Here is a 16,810-nt window from a genome sequence, read left to right as displayed (position 1 = left end):
ACAACAGTGTAATGACAAGAATAGTGCGGAAAATGTGCCTTATGAAACTGGTTTTTGAAATGCAGCATGTGCGGAAAGTGAAGATGCATGTGCTTTGGGAAAAATGGTTGTTAATTTATGAAGCGATCGCTTTTTTTCATTTTGTTTTCGGTATGATATGCAAAAAGTGAACGGTTAACAACGTTTAAACATTCCAAAAAAGCGCTGCATCGCCGAAACGATATCGTTTACTATAGTATACGAGTCGTACTAAGAGAATATATGCAAACAATTACAAAGCATTTTCTCTCTGTGTGTATGTGGATGTTATCACTTGGTGAGATACATACATATAAACAAAGTACACACCGGACCACAACCAAGTATGAATCATCGTGAAATGTGAAATTGAATACACTACGTTGTCAAGCAGATAAGTGCGCGATGGCATCGACCGTCGTATGCACCTTAAATAACAACCAGAAGCTTCAAATATTATCACTTAGACTGTTATTTATGGGCTGGTGCAATTAGGCATGACTGAATACAAGTGTCAAGCTTAACTCTGAAAATACTCAGTTCAAACTTAGTCTATCGCCAATAGAATGTACGAAGAAATGTGTGAAATTTCCAAGAGAGAAAAAAGAAAACGCGCAAAAAAACGTATGGTGCCATTGTGGTGAACTTGTTAATTTGTAATTGGTTGACCTGGTTACGCTTGCCAAATAGTGAAATAGAAGATTCATTGTTTGAACGAAAAAAAAAAATTTGCAATGCAAAAAAGAAAATTACTCGAAGGTCGATTGTATGACTGAGCTGTATGTATGGAGCGGTATGAAGGAATTCAAATCCGTTAATTAGTCGAATGAAATCGAAAATTGGCGAGACTTATTCATTGGCAATTTTAACGATTATTTACAGCTCATCATCGCGTTGATTACTGTTGCTCTATAATAAAATAGCAAACATTATACCGGACACACCATTTGATCACTAGTTGCAAATCGAAAACGACGACGGGATGTTTTGTGTTTAATGGCTTACTTTTCTTGCATGATGTACTACGGACGTCATGTGCTTTTGTTTATTCATGGTCCATCGACTGCTTAGATAGAAATGTAGCCATTTCTTCCGTTTCACTCGCATCAGTATCCATTTGGCACAAGTGCACAAGTCGTCGATGTAATTACTTGTTTTATATGTCTCATCTTGTTTTTAAAAGAAAAGACAATGGTGAATAACGGTATTCTAAGGAATCGATACAATTAATCGGTTGACCACGTTACTTCACACATTTAAAAAAACAATTTCATTTAAATTGGTCAAATGAGTTGTTTTTATGTCAGAAGAAGAAACAACAAGAAAACAGCAATTGGACATTCATTTGAAAAAAGATTTAAAACCATTGCGAAATAAAATTGGTGTCGACTAATTAGAGAGTTCCAAGATTAGAAAAACTCAAAATTGCTCCCCATTTATAGTGTTGAAGTGTTGCGATAAAAATCGTCACAATATTAATATTCATCATGATTTCGTAACAAGTGTCATGTGTGGTTAGTTTTTTCTTCTTCTTCTTCGCTTATGTTTCGTTGTTTTTAACATCACAATTGACGAATGATACAAATCGAAAGTGGAGAAATAACAAGAAAAAAATTTGAATCTAAAATTGATTAAATTGATGTACGACCTCTTACATGTGAATTATTCATTTCAATTGTACATAACAAATGGACAACAGACTTGGACAGTAAACAAGCCACGAAATCAGTTACACGACGACTAAGTCAATATATGCTGCTGGATGAAGATGAAAATAAAAGTAAAATTCGAATCAGATAAAGAATGGATGATTTCATCATTTCTTCGTCGTTTACATTTGCAGAACGGGTCAAAGTCAAAGAGTTAGAAGAGCGGCAACCATGTAATGTGGTGGTGCGTGTGGCGCCTCATCGAAACGAAAATAGTAAATTCCCATCTAATCGGTTGAGCGATTTCGATTTCTATTATGAAACCAATCCGATCAACCAATCCATGTCAAACTGAAATTTAATTACATCGCATCTTTTATTTACCTTCGCATCTAGCCTGGATAGTACAGTAGCGACAAACTCCAAAAATTATTGCTTTGCCGTTGCATGCATCTCGCACACAAGATTCGAGTGCTTTTTTCAATATGTTCGCCGCACAACATAATCGATTCGCAAAACAATTAAACACAGCATGGTGTTGGTTGTGTCTAGTGAACGGTTTGCCAATCGCAACGAAATAAAGACGAGAAAGAAAAAAACATTGTTGGACAAGGAAGAATTCAAATAATTTTGCACAACTTGAAATGTGTGTGTGTGTGTTGTTTCTTTTTATTTTTTCTTGTGTGTTGAGAAAGATAAAAAGAACTGAATTCAAACTCTCTGAACAGTGATTTATACTATACTTTCTCTCGAATGCTTAAAAGTAAAATCAAAGAAGATGAACCTAAAATGCAACCAAGTGAATTCGAATGGAGTACACCCGAAATACAAAAAAAAATCCATGGAAATCATGACTAGTTTTATTGTTTCCTGATTTGGTATTCAATTTTGCATTTTATCTTTTGGATTAATATTCATCGACATCGGTTTGCAAATCGGTGACCACTGAATTATACGATTTTGCGATCGGGAACACAATTAATTTATGCAACTCATCCATATTTTTCAAAGTGACCGGTCCATGGTGTTTTTTCTCTCTCTTTTCTTTTTCGTTTCTAATCAATTCGATGACCCGCTAGTTTAAAGACAAAGAAAAAATCTAATTGGCTTGAAAAAAGTTTATGTTCAAATTTGGAAGATGAAAAAAAATGCCATATTCATGATGCAAATTCATATGATTGTCTCGATCGATTACGAGGTGGCTGAATACACAAACCGAAAATCATTGTCCAATGCCTTTCAACTCGGAGCCCGGGTCAAGCGAAAGTACGGCCTTGGCGGATATCTCAATTCATGCGAAAAACATATATACTAAATAAAATATATATATACCTTTTTTTAATCAGTGATTTTATATTTAAATCGAATATATTCGATTCGAATGATTAAACACAAAAAAGAACCAGCAGCAATTTCAGCGCCGTAATTTGCGTGACATCACAATGTGTGTATATTCCCCATATTCACAGAGAAAGTGTTATTTAAGGCGAAATAAATGAAAGATTTTTGCATTAATGACATGGCATGAAATCCATCGTATGTCTTCAGATTGTTTTTTTTTCTCACTCGTATGCAATAAGTAAATTTGTCGCCGGCGACTAATTTCTTTTTGTTGGCCGTCAGAAAACTTTGTGTTATCACCGTTTTATAAATGACTTCTGGTCAATTTATGACAAATTTTCCAAAAAATTTCTTTGAATTCATTAATAACAATAATAATTCAAGCCAGAGAAATGCAAAGAAGAGTCGCGTTGAAGTATCATAAAAGTGCAAATTTATGGCCATATTTTTTTTATAAATCGCATAAATTAATAAAAAAAACCTATATAGATAAAGCAACATTGTTTGGCATGTATATTTCGGTTGTTGGATGAATGACCGTTCTCCTTTACCGTGTATCGACATCCGTATCGCTCTCTATTTATTCGCATTCAAATGAAAAAAAACCATTCGATGACACTCGTTTCAATACCAAAACAATACAAATACCTCATTTCCATAAATTCAAAGCGATCGGAGGTTTTTTATATTAATTTTGATCTAATAACACAATCACTATTTTCTTATGATATTTAATCATGACCAATTTCTTTTAATTTGAATGTTTGTCTAGTCATTTTAATATGTGACGCCATCTTTTTGTTTATCTTTCAATTCGAAAAACACAAATTTGACAATCATTATTATAAATGATTTATGCAGCAAGGTTTGCCGTGAAAATTAAACCTTGTCACATTAACAAAATCTATTATCGTGACCGAAGAAATTTGATGCATCCGTTTATTTAAAAAAAAGAGTTTTATTCAATTTGAAATGTTGATGCAAAAGGCTTAGTTTCATTTCACAATCTCCGGCTTATGAAAAAAAGTGTATAAATGTTAATTGCCATATCTTGTTAAGACGTGCGATTGTAGTAGGATTGTGTTTTTCATACACAAAGCGAAAATGTTCGTTGGTCAATTGCTGTATACTTGGTGTCAAACTTATTTTTATTATGGCAAAAGCGATTTGAATGTGGTCAAAATAAATCTGTTTCTCACTGCAGTGAAATCTATGGCCGATGTTGACCGTTAAATCAGCTCAACAATACGATATTGCGATGATGAACCATTTCCATGTTTCACACACCAAACCACATTGTTGAGACAACATAATCGTTCCAAATAACTACCCGAAATAAAAAGAAAACCACAAACAATCAAACGAATTAATTTCAGCGGTTAAATAATAAAGAAGATGAAAACAAATGCATTTTACACGAAGTGAAAATCCGAAAAAAAAAGAGAAATACAAATCAGCTGTCTTATTGTGTGCTGAAAGCAAGTGAAGCATGCTGAGGATGAGGTGCGCTGCGCTGGTGATTTATAATTAAATTTGGCATGATTTACATAAAAATTTATTTAATTGCCAACGTAGGTTAACTATTCACTTAAGTCTTTGTCTTGCATTTTCACTTGTGATGAGACTTCTGGAGCGCGCCGAACGCCACAGAAGTGTATACAACAAATAAACAATGTCGACGACGTACTTTTTCCCAACGTGAGCGCACACACACACACCAAATGGAAGAAAAGCAGAATGAAACCGAAATCTAATTTGTGCACGTAACATCATATTATGGAATTACAAAGAGTGTATAAAAAAGTGATCGTCTTAAAAGCAGATCGCGTTTGGATTCAGTTTTTGTTTTCATTGCGATGCTGTTGTTGTTGTTGTTGATATTGTTTTTATGGGGGTCCCTTCACTTTGTTGTGTGAATGCGAATATCCAATTTTCAGTTAAATCCGAGAGAGAGAAGAAAAAGCAATAACAACAATGTGACGGTGCACTGATGATTGTTTATGTAGGTGCATGATGGACGCGAGCACAGAGGTTACAAAATACTAAAAGAAAAGTGTGTAGCGCTGACACTCACAGATTTTTCAGACAATGAAAAATCGTGCAATTGTTTCTAATCAATTGATTAAACATTCGCTTTTCATCTTCTTTTAAACGCATGCAATTAACGAAAGTTAAACGCCATCCACTAATGGACAGAACTAACATTTAAATTTAACACACACACACACACACACACACAACAGTTCCATTGTTCCACATTTGGTCATTGATACTAACTCCGTCTAAGCCCTTTCCTATGGCGCTGTGCATACACAAAAACATGGTTCAATGTATTAGCCAGAGCTGCCTATTTAAATATCTAACCAAAACAAATGGAGTAAAAATTAATACGACCAAATGAACGGCAAATATCGGGCGATTCGTTGAAAAAAATGCTTAAAATAAACATTGAAGTACGCTTAGAAAAAAAGACACAATATTTTTAACTCGAACTGAACTTTTGACCTATTTGCTGATTGTTTCTTCTTTTTTCACATTTCAAATATTTTTATGACAGAGAAAAGATTTAAATGCCGACTTGCACGAAACTGCAATTGAAATTACTTTAGTTTTTTTTTTTTTTTTCATTCATCACCTGAACAAAATATATGCAGTGCAAAATGTAAAAAAAGCGGCGAATATTCAAAAGAAACGTAACAGTAGAAATTATCAGTCGAACGAAGAGCCATGTGAGGTGTAAGGTGCCAATAACAAAGAAACTATGTAAAACATAATATATTCAAATAGGCCTGACGTTATAACCGACTAGATAACATCGCAAAGAAACTCCCAATCAATGCGATTGCTAATAAAGATAGTGCATGCAAATGCAATTTCAACTTAATTTTTATTACATTTGTTTCGCTTAAGCCAAAGTAAACAAACCATTGTCGACACATTGCATATATGTATTGCATATTCTGATATTTGTTTCTGACCTGTATTTTATATCAATAAGTCAACGGGTTTTTTCTTTCTTGCACAGCCGAAGGAAATTTGATGGGGATAGAAATAACGAAAAAAAGGTCGCGTTATGTTGAGAAAATTTTTCCATTTGGCGTCTGATCGATGGCGAGAAAAAAGTGAGATTGCTTTTGGTTAGAGGTGAATTTAATTGCAAAAAGGCGGAAAATGAATGGCAAATTATCACTTGAAAAGCAGAAGATGCAGATGGAAAAAACTAATGAAACATACATACAACTGCTTGAATCAACATTTCGTTTTATGGATTTTTAACGAGAGTCCAAACTATAAAGCAACGAAATTATTGTTTTATTCATTTTGTAGTTAAGTTTTTTACTTTATTTTCATTGCATTCAACACTTTTCAGATATTCATTCAATGATCTTTTGAAAATCTTAAAGAAAAAAGGGCCCATTTTATGAACAATAGTTTGGCATGATTTGATTCTATTGAAAATACTTTTATGACCAATCAAGGTGTAAGTGCATGCATGAAAGACGATTTTCAATGGGTTCTCATATATTCTCATACAACTTTGAAATATAAGGTTTTTTTCAATAAATTTACTATCGATACGTAAATCCTCTTAATGCATCTCCTTTTCTTCGGTTTTTTGTCAGTTTCAGTGCTTTTGTTTTTCTATCACCCAATTTTGGATTAATATGCAAATTATGTCTGCAAAAAACCGAACCGAAATACATAAGCAAACACAAATAAGTCATTCAGGTTTGGATAACAATAAAATGAAATATGAAACAAAAATTTACCATTGAAGTTTTAACGAATTTTATTGCCCTATGTGTCCTTTCAAATATTATGCTTGTCCTTTCTCTCTATCTCTCTCTTTCTTGTACTTGAGAGACGAAGCATTACAATGCAAATTTGAAGAAATTGTTCTTGTTATGCCTGGTTTTGTGGGTAAAACATCCGCTGACAAACAATACATTTTTCCAATGAACTCTGTCCCAAAAACACTAACCCAAATCGGAACTTTGTGCAAAGTTCAAATATACTATTTTGCATATTATTTGCATCTTTTTTTCATGTTTCAATGCAAGGTTTAAGATGTATGTTTTTTCTGGACCGAAAATGCAAATGACGATTGACAAATAATAAATTTTATTGCATATCAGAGAAAGATCAACAAAAACTAACCAATAAAAAAACGTTCATTTTTTGTTTGTTTAAATTTAGATTAAAAGACAAAAAAGTGTACTCTCAATTCAGCATCTTTGTCAACATCTAATACTTTTACGAAATTTTTACATTTTATGGCCACTGTTCACTTTTAGTAAGATCATAAAACACAGATATCAGCCTTGAACCATCACCCAACATGATTTTTATGCTAATCACTTCACCAAATGTTACCATTTCACCTCTGCTTCGCATACACGAATATATCATCTAAGAGAAAGAGTCTATTAAAATGGCATTCATTTTATTTTGTTATGCCAATTCGCCAAAACTGCAGTCGTAAGCGTATACATTTTATGAACTGATTATTACCAATTTGAAAGCAGTTTGAACATTTTATGACAACACAAGCGAAAATTATTATAGAAAATGTTGAATATATATGAATACAATTCATTTTATCCATTTTTGAACTTTATGTTATCAATGGAGATGTCGAGATCCCAATAAAATTAGGTAGAAAAAAAACAACAGTATACCAGAAATTATTTCGAAATCATGCAATCACCAAAAAAAAAAGAAATATAATCCAACATCATTGCCCACATTCTCTTTAATTCTGCCACTTTTCGCAATCGTTGAAGAATACATTTTCTTCATTAGAATACAATAACTCATCCGAAAGATTGCAACATCAATTGTTTTCAATTGAATGTTTTGAATTCAATTTCGAAATGCGTTGCACGCGGTTTGAATAAACATACCAACTTTATGATTCCAAGATCTCATTTCTTTCTATTTTCATAACACAATTTATGGTTGCATGATGAACGAAATATCTTATGTGCTAAGATCCGCTTCCACATTGTTTCCCAATCATATATTTCTTCATTTGCATTTTCAAAAGAAAAACAAAATTATATGATTTCGAAAATGTACGCCAAATATTAATGACATTCAATTAATCAGAGCCATGAAAACGTTGCTCATTTGTTGTGCGTAATTATTTGAACCTCTTGATTTAATCGCCCCAATTTAATCTATCAATATCGAATCTGAAGTAATCGAATATTCTTTCTATAAATGAATCACACAAATGCATCTTTGTCTCTCTGCCGAAGCGTTACACATTACATAATCGTCAATAGTCATTCAAAGAGGCACATAAAACGTTGGCTTCATTTACGTGGCAACCAGCCAACTATATGGTTGAGCTAATGAATAAAATTGCTTGATGCATAACTTCATATCGTGCATCACGCATTGTCATAATGAAAGCCCACACCACGGGACACGTCTTTTTTTTCACGAAGAACGGCGATAATAATGTGTTTTAAACCATATTAGCAGCAATAAAACGCCAACTTCTATACAACTACAATGGGAACGATGCACACACACACACTGGCATAGAGCCATCAACAAATACATAATGCTTTATGCGCATTGTACATAAAATATGCGATCGGCATTGGCAATATTGAAGTTGATGTTGATCTTAATGACGAAGACGACGAAGATTGAGTAAAAATGCACATCGCAAAATTATGGAAATAGTTTTCACATATTACTGTGCAATTAATGCCTTATGACACGGTGACTGCGTAATTTACGGAGAAAATCAACAAAGAACAGCGCGCAGTTGATGAGCGCAACCAACTTCACGTCAACACTATATGCACCTTTGGGCCATTGTTTCCCCGTGCTATTTTTGGGCATTTTCGATCAAAGTTGGAGCGAAAACTTGATGAAGACGCTATATTAAGACAGAGGTGCCAAACCATTTTTGTATTGAATTATAAAAAAAACACTTCAATTTTTTTTCGCTTTTATTTCCATTTATTTGATTTCGCATGCCATTTTTCATTTGGTTTAAATGCTTTTTCACCTTTTCTTTTCTCACATCGCGCGCGCGCATACACATGATGCTCCGCCATCACATATAACTGCTATTTTCTCTTTCTCTCTCTATCTCTTCATATTCATTTCTTATTTGTTTTAGCCGCTTGCAGATCGAACTGTACGATTCGATAGTTGCATTTGTGACTCTATGTTGTTGTTATTGTTTTGGTTTTTTTTTCGGTTCTCTCCACGGTTCGCGCTTTGTGTGCAGTATTGATTTCAACGATGAGCAACGTTGGAGAAGAAAAAAAATATGGAGAAAAAAAACGGGCACCGTTGAAATCGAATGGAAGGTCTTGCTGAAATGGTCACATTTATTTACACGAACGGAATGGAGCGCGAAAGAAAAGTGAATTTAAAAAAAAAACGAAGAAGCCAAAACGAAGAGAGAAGAAAAACGAAAAATTCACCTTCCACCATACCGCGAGGATTTGCTATAAAGAGTCGCGTCGCGGCTGGAAAAGGCACACTCAGTCACAAGTCTTCCGTGTGGAAACATCAAAAAAATCTAAGCAAAATGAACAAATTCGCAGTGGTAAGTGACAAACAGAAACGACTTTGGTCGTTAGAAAAACAAAAGTATTTTATTCGGTTTCATATAATCGTCAAAAGCGAAGAGAGAGAAAAGTAGCGAATACACGGGAATTTATAAAAATGGCATCAGTGGTTTTAATCTTCAGTGAAAATTCTATTAAGCATAAAATTGGCCAAAGAGCAAAAAGTTATTGATAGCAAAAAAATCATATGCACATATATTTAATCTGTGATCAAAATTGAAATGTGCCTGCGAATCGCGAAAGTCAAAAGTAAAAGTTTTCATTCTGTGATCGTCTCGCGTTCCACTAAATCGTCAACGACAACGACGTTTGATAATAATTTTTTTTATAAAAATCGGGAATATTGAAACGATGTTTATATCTGTGACATCGCCATATGGATATTCGTGTAGCGACTCAAATGCAAATCGATTTACAAACCGATAAACTCATTGGATTACCATAAGAATTTCAGTCAACGATCTTGGGTCGCGTCGCGACATTTTCAAATCGAGGAAATAAACATGCTGTTTGTGACCGTGTTTGTTGTATTAGTTTTTTTTCGTGCACATTTTCGAAAGTGAATATTTTTCTTAATGTCATCACAAAATATTAACTAATCTCGCAAAATTCGTGTGCTTATTTTTTTCATCATCTTCTTTCGAACATGTCGTTATAAACTTTCTTCGAGAATTTCTTTTTCTCATTTCATTCAAACATTTTCGTTATGACATTGTGTGTTTCATTTTGAACTGGTTTATTTGATCGTTTGTTTTCTGTAGCTATTCGCCGTCACTATGGTCACTTTGGTTGCAGCCGAAGCACCATTGCCATACAACTATAACCGTCCATCGTCTGGCGGTTTCAGTGGCAGCAGTGGTGGCAGCGGTTTCGGAAGCAGCGGTTTCGGTGGAAGCTCATTCGGTGGTAGCAGCGGTGGTGGTTACCAATCAAACGAAGGTGCTAACGTCGATCCACAATTGTTGGAACAAGTTCGTCAAATTTTGTTGCGTGAAGAAAGCCAATCATCATCAGCTTCAGCTCCAAGCTCCCAATACGGTGCACCTGCAGCACAATATGGTGTCCCATCAGCACCAGCTGCCCGTGTTGTTGCCATCCAACTTGAAAACACAATCCCATCAATTCAAGTAGCAAGCTTCAGCCAACAATCATCTGCCCCAGCATCGTCAGGATACTCATACTCTGCACCAGCTGCAGCTCCAGGTAGTTAAACCAATTTGCAACATACTTTCGAATTTCGAAAAAAATATATCGATCAAAAACGGAACAAAAAGAAAATAAATTATAAGAAACATAATTAATTTTCATTTTTTTTTCTTGATTGATATAGCTCCAGTTTACTCAGCTCCAGCACCATCATACTCACTTCCATCAGCAGGTCCAGGTAAATTAACATTTTCGATGCATAAATATTTCTGAACATTCTGATGAATATTGGGAACTTTTTTTTCTAATTTGTTGCTTTACACTTTTACACACAAAAACAGCTCCAAGCTTCTCAGCTCCATCACAATCGTATGGTACACCTTCACAATCATACAGTAGCCCATCAGCTCCAAGTGGTTCATACGGTGCTCCTCCAGCCGCTCCAAGCGGTTCATACGGAGCTCCATACTAAGGAGTTTGATCCGTAGTCAAATAACCAATTTGTGAAATTAGGAACAAATTTTTCATTAGAAAAAAAAAGAAGAAGAAAAAACTCAAAATAATAGACCAACCAACTATTTAAATTCATAGTTCACAAACGAAATTAAGAAAAATTGACACATTCATACACACCAAAACTGACTACGAATTCGCAAAAATTTAAACGGACTGGAAATATTGCAAAGGAAATACAATGTAAACGGAACATCAAATCGTCAAATAAACACTTAACGGACATTCCAGAAAAAACAATAATCATCTGAAATATGCACACAAATATACGGGTTGAGATGATCAATGAAATCTTTCAAATGACTGGTTTCTAGCAAAAAGCAATAGAACCGGCAAAACATCGTCGACATTGAGTGAAATATGGAGTCCTGCTGTGTTTATTTGAGCGAAGAAGAAGAAAACAACAACACCACCAACAACATCTAACTAAAATTGAATCCTCTAATTGGCAAATCCATCAAATGATTGAAAAGCCGATGTTGATGAATACACCACCACCATCATCAATTCAACACTGCTACTTTCGAACATATTGATGGCGAAATCAGCGCTGTTCACATGGAATAATTGTTATTTTCTTTAACAATTTGTAAATATATCATTTTTATACTTTTTTTTTTTTGATTGTTAGTTAATAAGTGTTTTATGAATTGAAGAGAAAAAAAATAAAATTTTGTCACCGTAAAAAAGCGCGTTTTTTGTTGGTTTTATATGATTTGTCTTTATTTGCAGGCTGGCAATTATAGCCAGAAATGGCATCATCATATGCGTGCATTGCACTTCCTGGCCACATCATCGTAATACGAAATGCAGTGTTGATACATTGCACCGATTCGAAATGAACTTTTACTCTCGTGCAATGCAACACAATCGTTTGTGTATGTGTGTGTGACAACATCACATTGGGTGAATTGTCTTTTCCAATGTTAACTTTTATGCGGAAAGCATGCAATTATCTTTGGTACTATAACAAAAACATTAATACTCGACTGTTAAATGCGAAAGAGTGAAAATAATACCACGCTAGATTCGGTCTTCCCACGATTTATACATATGACAAAAAAAAACACGAGCGTACGACGACAAGATGCATCTTTATTTTGCCAATATTTTGTTGTTGTATCATGTGTAAGCCTTCTCTATTTTCTGCTTTCTTAATTTATTCTCGCTCTTTGATATTTAACTGATTTGATTCCACAGCCATGTGCGACAATTCGATGCATATAAACCGCTTTATAGGTTTGACTGGCCAATAATAGATTCATAAATAAAACAAGGAAGGACTGATTCAGCAGCTGCAAATGCATTTTTTTTTTCAAACAAAATCTAATCGCACTAACTTTATGTTGTGCATTATGACTCTGTGTGTGTGTTCATGTGCCGATAACCGAATTGCCAATTTCACATACAGTTTTTTTTTTTTTCATTACATTCAGTATATTACCAAGCGCATGAACATTGAACACTCTCGCGATCAATTTTGATTTCTGGTTTTGGCCAGACCACGATGTCGTTGTGCACCATCTCCACATTATTGTTGTTGCTGTTGTTGGTTTCGCATTTCTTTTCTTTCGTTTAAATTCGATAATGTTATCGAATCACTCGATTCATTTTGTGTTTTTGCTTATGGGAATGTTTAGATGCGAGTACAAACATGTAATAACAAGCAGCACTTTGTCGGACGCTTTCAGATGGCCAAGAGAAAGGAACGTACAAAAACAAAAAAATTACGTAGTCGCCTGTCAAATGGAGACTTTTTTTTTCCTTCGTCTCTTTTACCATTTTGGTTGAGGAGATGAACGTATGCTCATCGCAACACACGTTTTCCCCCCGAATGGTCTTTTAATGTGACGTTATGGTACATTCAACGCATACTCTTTTTTTCGGCCATAATCGAGCGGTGTGTGAATGCTGCGTTTTCACAAGAAAAAATAAATAACTTTTGCATATTTGATTTGTGCGATATGCAAACGGTGTGCAACATGCTCTTTATGCTCACTTTCAACGATAATTCAATTGAAATTTCCTTTTAGTGAAACGATTTTGTGGCATCAATTTACATATTCCAGCTTAACTTTCATTGCCGTTTTTATTTGAGTTTATTGATAGAAAATGAAAACATCTTTGCTATTTATGAAACACCTGAACTACATGTAATTATGTTTCGATAATCAATTATAATGAATGGTAATTTTGTTGAATTTCTGCTTTTTTTTCGTCGGCTGTCGAATTGAAAATTGAACGATTAGACAGTTTTAACGTGGTTTATAGAATGGTGTTTAAACATCAACGCATCAATCTACGTAGCCAATTACTTTATCAACCTCTCTCTTCAATCACAACAACAACAACAACAGACACACAAACAATCATACACGACTATCGCATCGATCTCAAATATATGTATGTTTTTCAACAGGTTTGTTTTTGTTTATTTTTTCTCTCTCTCTCTCAATGAATTTTGGTGCTTGGTTCACACTCACAATATTCTGAATACACACAATCCATTGACCATGTGTAATTGGGTGTGCGGTGGTTATGTAATCGCTGACGCTCAAATATCAGCGAAAGTTCAAATATTACCGGATAACGAAAGGGTAACAACCACCATATATGTAATCGGAATAATGGCACTGTGTTCGCTATTTCTTTTATTTTAATGACACAACTTCACACAGTTGTTGTAAGTGCTCGCCCACTGTGAAGCTCGACACAAAATTAGTTCATTACCTACTATAATTCGACTGACACAGAGCAAAAGAAAAACATCGCCACTCAAAGAATTACCGTCTTCATTAAATAATCATCACGAAACATTCATCTTTATGCATTTTGACCTGTTTTTGCGTCAACTACAAATTTATCATCTCATCGATTGTCATTAAATTGAAAGTAGTCATCGTTTACATCTACACTTCGGACTACGGTTACATGTTCATTCCAAAATCAGTGCAAAAACGAGCAAGAAAAACACGAAATAATGTAATAGTTTATATTTAAGGTCGACATTGTAAATTTTTACGCGACTCGACTTTTTATTTCTCATTCATCTTTACAAAACATATTTTTAAAAAAATTGTGGCAGCGAAATACACTTTACATGAAGAAATTGACTATGCAATAGTAAACATCCGTATCTGATCTGTGATTTTTCTTTGTATAGGCTTGAATACAAATTTTCTTCGGTTTCGTTGAATTATTGTGTCAGCAAAGAGATCATAATGTTGAGACAAAAGTCACATTTGTAATTATGAGGCAAGTTTCGTGATTCATACGATTTCATATCGCCTTCGTGAATAATTGATACAAATAAAGCAAGTGCAGTGTTTGCGGCTGGTGCAATTCCACTGTTGTAACATACACCAGCCGATGATTCTAACAAAAATGTTCCCATGACAAGTTTTTATTGCTGTTTTCAATATTTCTTCGGTCATTTTACTGCAAAATAGTTTTTTTTTTTTTGATGATATTTTGTTTTTGCATTTTTATTTGAGAAACATTTCACACGCATATGTTTTGCATTGAACAAATCTTTCAAATTATTTTAAAATGCAAATTCATTGTTGGCAAAGAAAAAAAATGTTCAATCAGGTGACACACAACATTCTCATGCTCGAAATGCAATCATAAAATAAGGCAAGAGCGAAAAAACGATCAATAAAACAAATCATTGTATCTTTGAGAAAAGGCAACCTGGATGGAACTCGGTGCACTTCGAACTTTATTGTTTTGGAAAATTAAAATATTTTCGTTTTGAATAAACAAGTAAAATCGGCCATGGTTTGTAATGCAACTAGTACGGTGAGCATAAGATATGTTTCTCGTTTGCGTTATGTTCCTTCGACATCGTGATTATCTTTTCGTTTACTATTCTGAGCGAAACAAAAAGAAATTTGCAACAAATGTTTATTCGGGAAATTCCCATTGCAGAAAAATTCAGAAATAATGCCATAAACTCAATTCGGAGCAGTAAAACCGTAAAAAAATTGACAAATACAATGGTATCTTGGTTCTATGTGCTTCAAAAAGTACACGAGAAGGCACAAAAAAAAAGAAATAACGAAGTAGATGAAATGAGAGATGTGAAGAAAGAAATGCTTTTCTTAATTACCAAAAGTGTTTATGTACGTTTGTATATGAATGTGAAAAGAAGGTAACATTGCTATGGATCAAGTATGCATGTATCTAACTGTGTGCTCTGTTCCTATTGTTTGTGCCAATGTGTGTGTGTGTTCTGGTGGACAACATGAATATGGTTGAGCCGATAAGAAAGAAAGAGAGCCCTTAGAGTGCACGACAACAAACAATACACACCTTTGCCTGTGTCAATGTATTTGTGCGTCGAAAGATTTCGTCCATTTCGTTAGTGATGCGTTACAAAGTATTCCATACTCTTCTTTGGCACTTTTATTTTCATTGTTCGCTACGTGTTCTATTCTGTTCTAAATGTGCGTTTGCTCACTCAAAAAAAAAATTCTGTATATATTCTGCCATTTGGTGAAATGTACTCACTTCCAACTTGACCAGAAAGAAGTCAACATTGTTCATCGAAACGTTTGAAATCGAAACATTTTTACTTCAACGAGAAAAAGATTATTTTTTGTTCCGAAAAATACCACGTAGTTGATTTACTCAAAAATTAATAATTCAAAAGTGCTGTGAACCGAATACATAATAAGACGTAAAATATTAAATGTTAGCCACGACCACTTGACTTTTATGTATATGTGATATTATTATTATTATTTTTGTTATTTTGATTTTCAATATAAGTGACATTTTAACTAAATTCGGAATCGCAAGAAGGCAACGCCAAGAACAAGCAACATTGCCGCTTGTCATTTTCGTCAATTCATAAAGGTGAACTAGAGCAACGCAACTGTAATCACCGGTGTCTCCGTGTTTGTGTCTTCATTTTTTTTGTTGTTGCTTCATATAAACAGAGAGCGCTCGAAATTAAACCGAAAAGAAAAATGCATTCATCAGAGGAAGTTATCCAAATAAATTCGGCTCTCATTCACTGCACGCAATTGAAGACCCACTTACAAGGCACGCTCATGCATATTCAACGGTTGAATTCGAAATACAATCAAACTGATTACATGGCTGTTGTTCGTAATTTGGAAAATTATCGCAAAAGTTCAAGCTTGACACCTTCGTCTTCACCATATCCAAAGGTAATGCGCCATCGTGATCATTCATTGACTGATGAAGGCAACAGCGATAGCAGCAATCAATACAACACACCAGTGAAACCACGACGACGACCAAATCAGATTCGTCGAATGGCACTGAACAATGCTCTAACCTCAACGCCAAAACATCGATCAAAATCACAATGGAACGATAGTTTGGATTCGGAAGATAACGATTTCGACGATGACGAAACACCACGGCGATCGATGCGCCAAATGAAAACAAATAACAATACGATTTCGGTGCGTACAATTAAAGTACAACGGAATATCGAATCGCTCATCACTCAACTACAAGTGATGCAAAGATCGCAAAAGAAACGTCAAATCCAAGAAATGGAAAGATCAC

At 34.4% G+C, this 16,810-nt stretch overlaps 1 protein-coding gene across 1 annotated transcript; it reads left to right on the top strand.

Moving 5' to 3' along the window:
- Window positions 1–9,488: 9,488 nt before the first annotated feature.
- LOC116339765 (cuticle protein 16.5-like) lies at window positions 9,489–11,949 on the top strand. The gene is made up of 4 exons (XM_031765801.1): window positions 9,489–9,585; window positions 10,369–10,810; window positions 10,938–10,991; window positions 11,095–11,949. Exons 1-4 carry the CDS (start codon window positions 9,568–9,570, stop codon window positions 11,223–11,225), a joined length of 645 nt encoding a protein of 214 aa, XP_031621661.1. The 5' UTR covers window positions 9,489–9,567; the 3' UTR covers window positions 11,226–11,949.
- The last annotated feature ends 4,861 nt before the right edge of the window (window positions 11,950–16,810 follow it).

This window comes from Contarinia nasturtii, unplaced genomic scaffold (genome assembly GCF_009176525.2).
Source record: "Contarinia nasturtii isolate CC-2019 unplaced genomic scaffold, AAFC_CNas_1.1 Cnas_scaffold_533, whole genome shotgun sequence".
In the NCBI taxonomy this organism is placed as follows: Eukaryota; Metazoa; Arthropoda; class Insecta; order Diptera; family Cecidomyiidae; genus Contarinia; species Contarinia nasturtii.
Note: the sequence above shows the minus strand (reverse complement) of the source record. Positions and strands in the feature narration are given on the sequence as shown.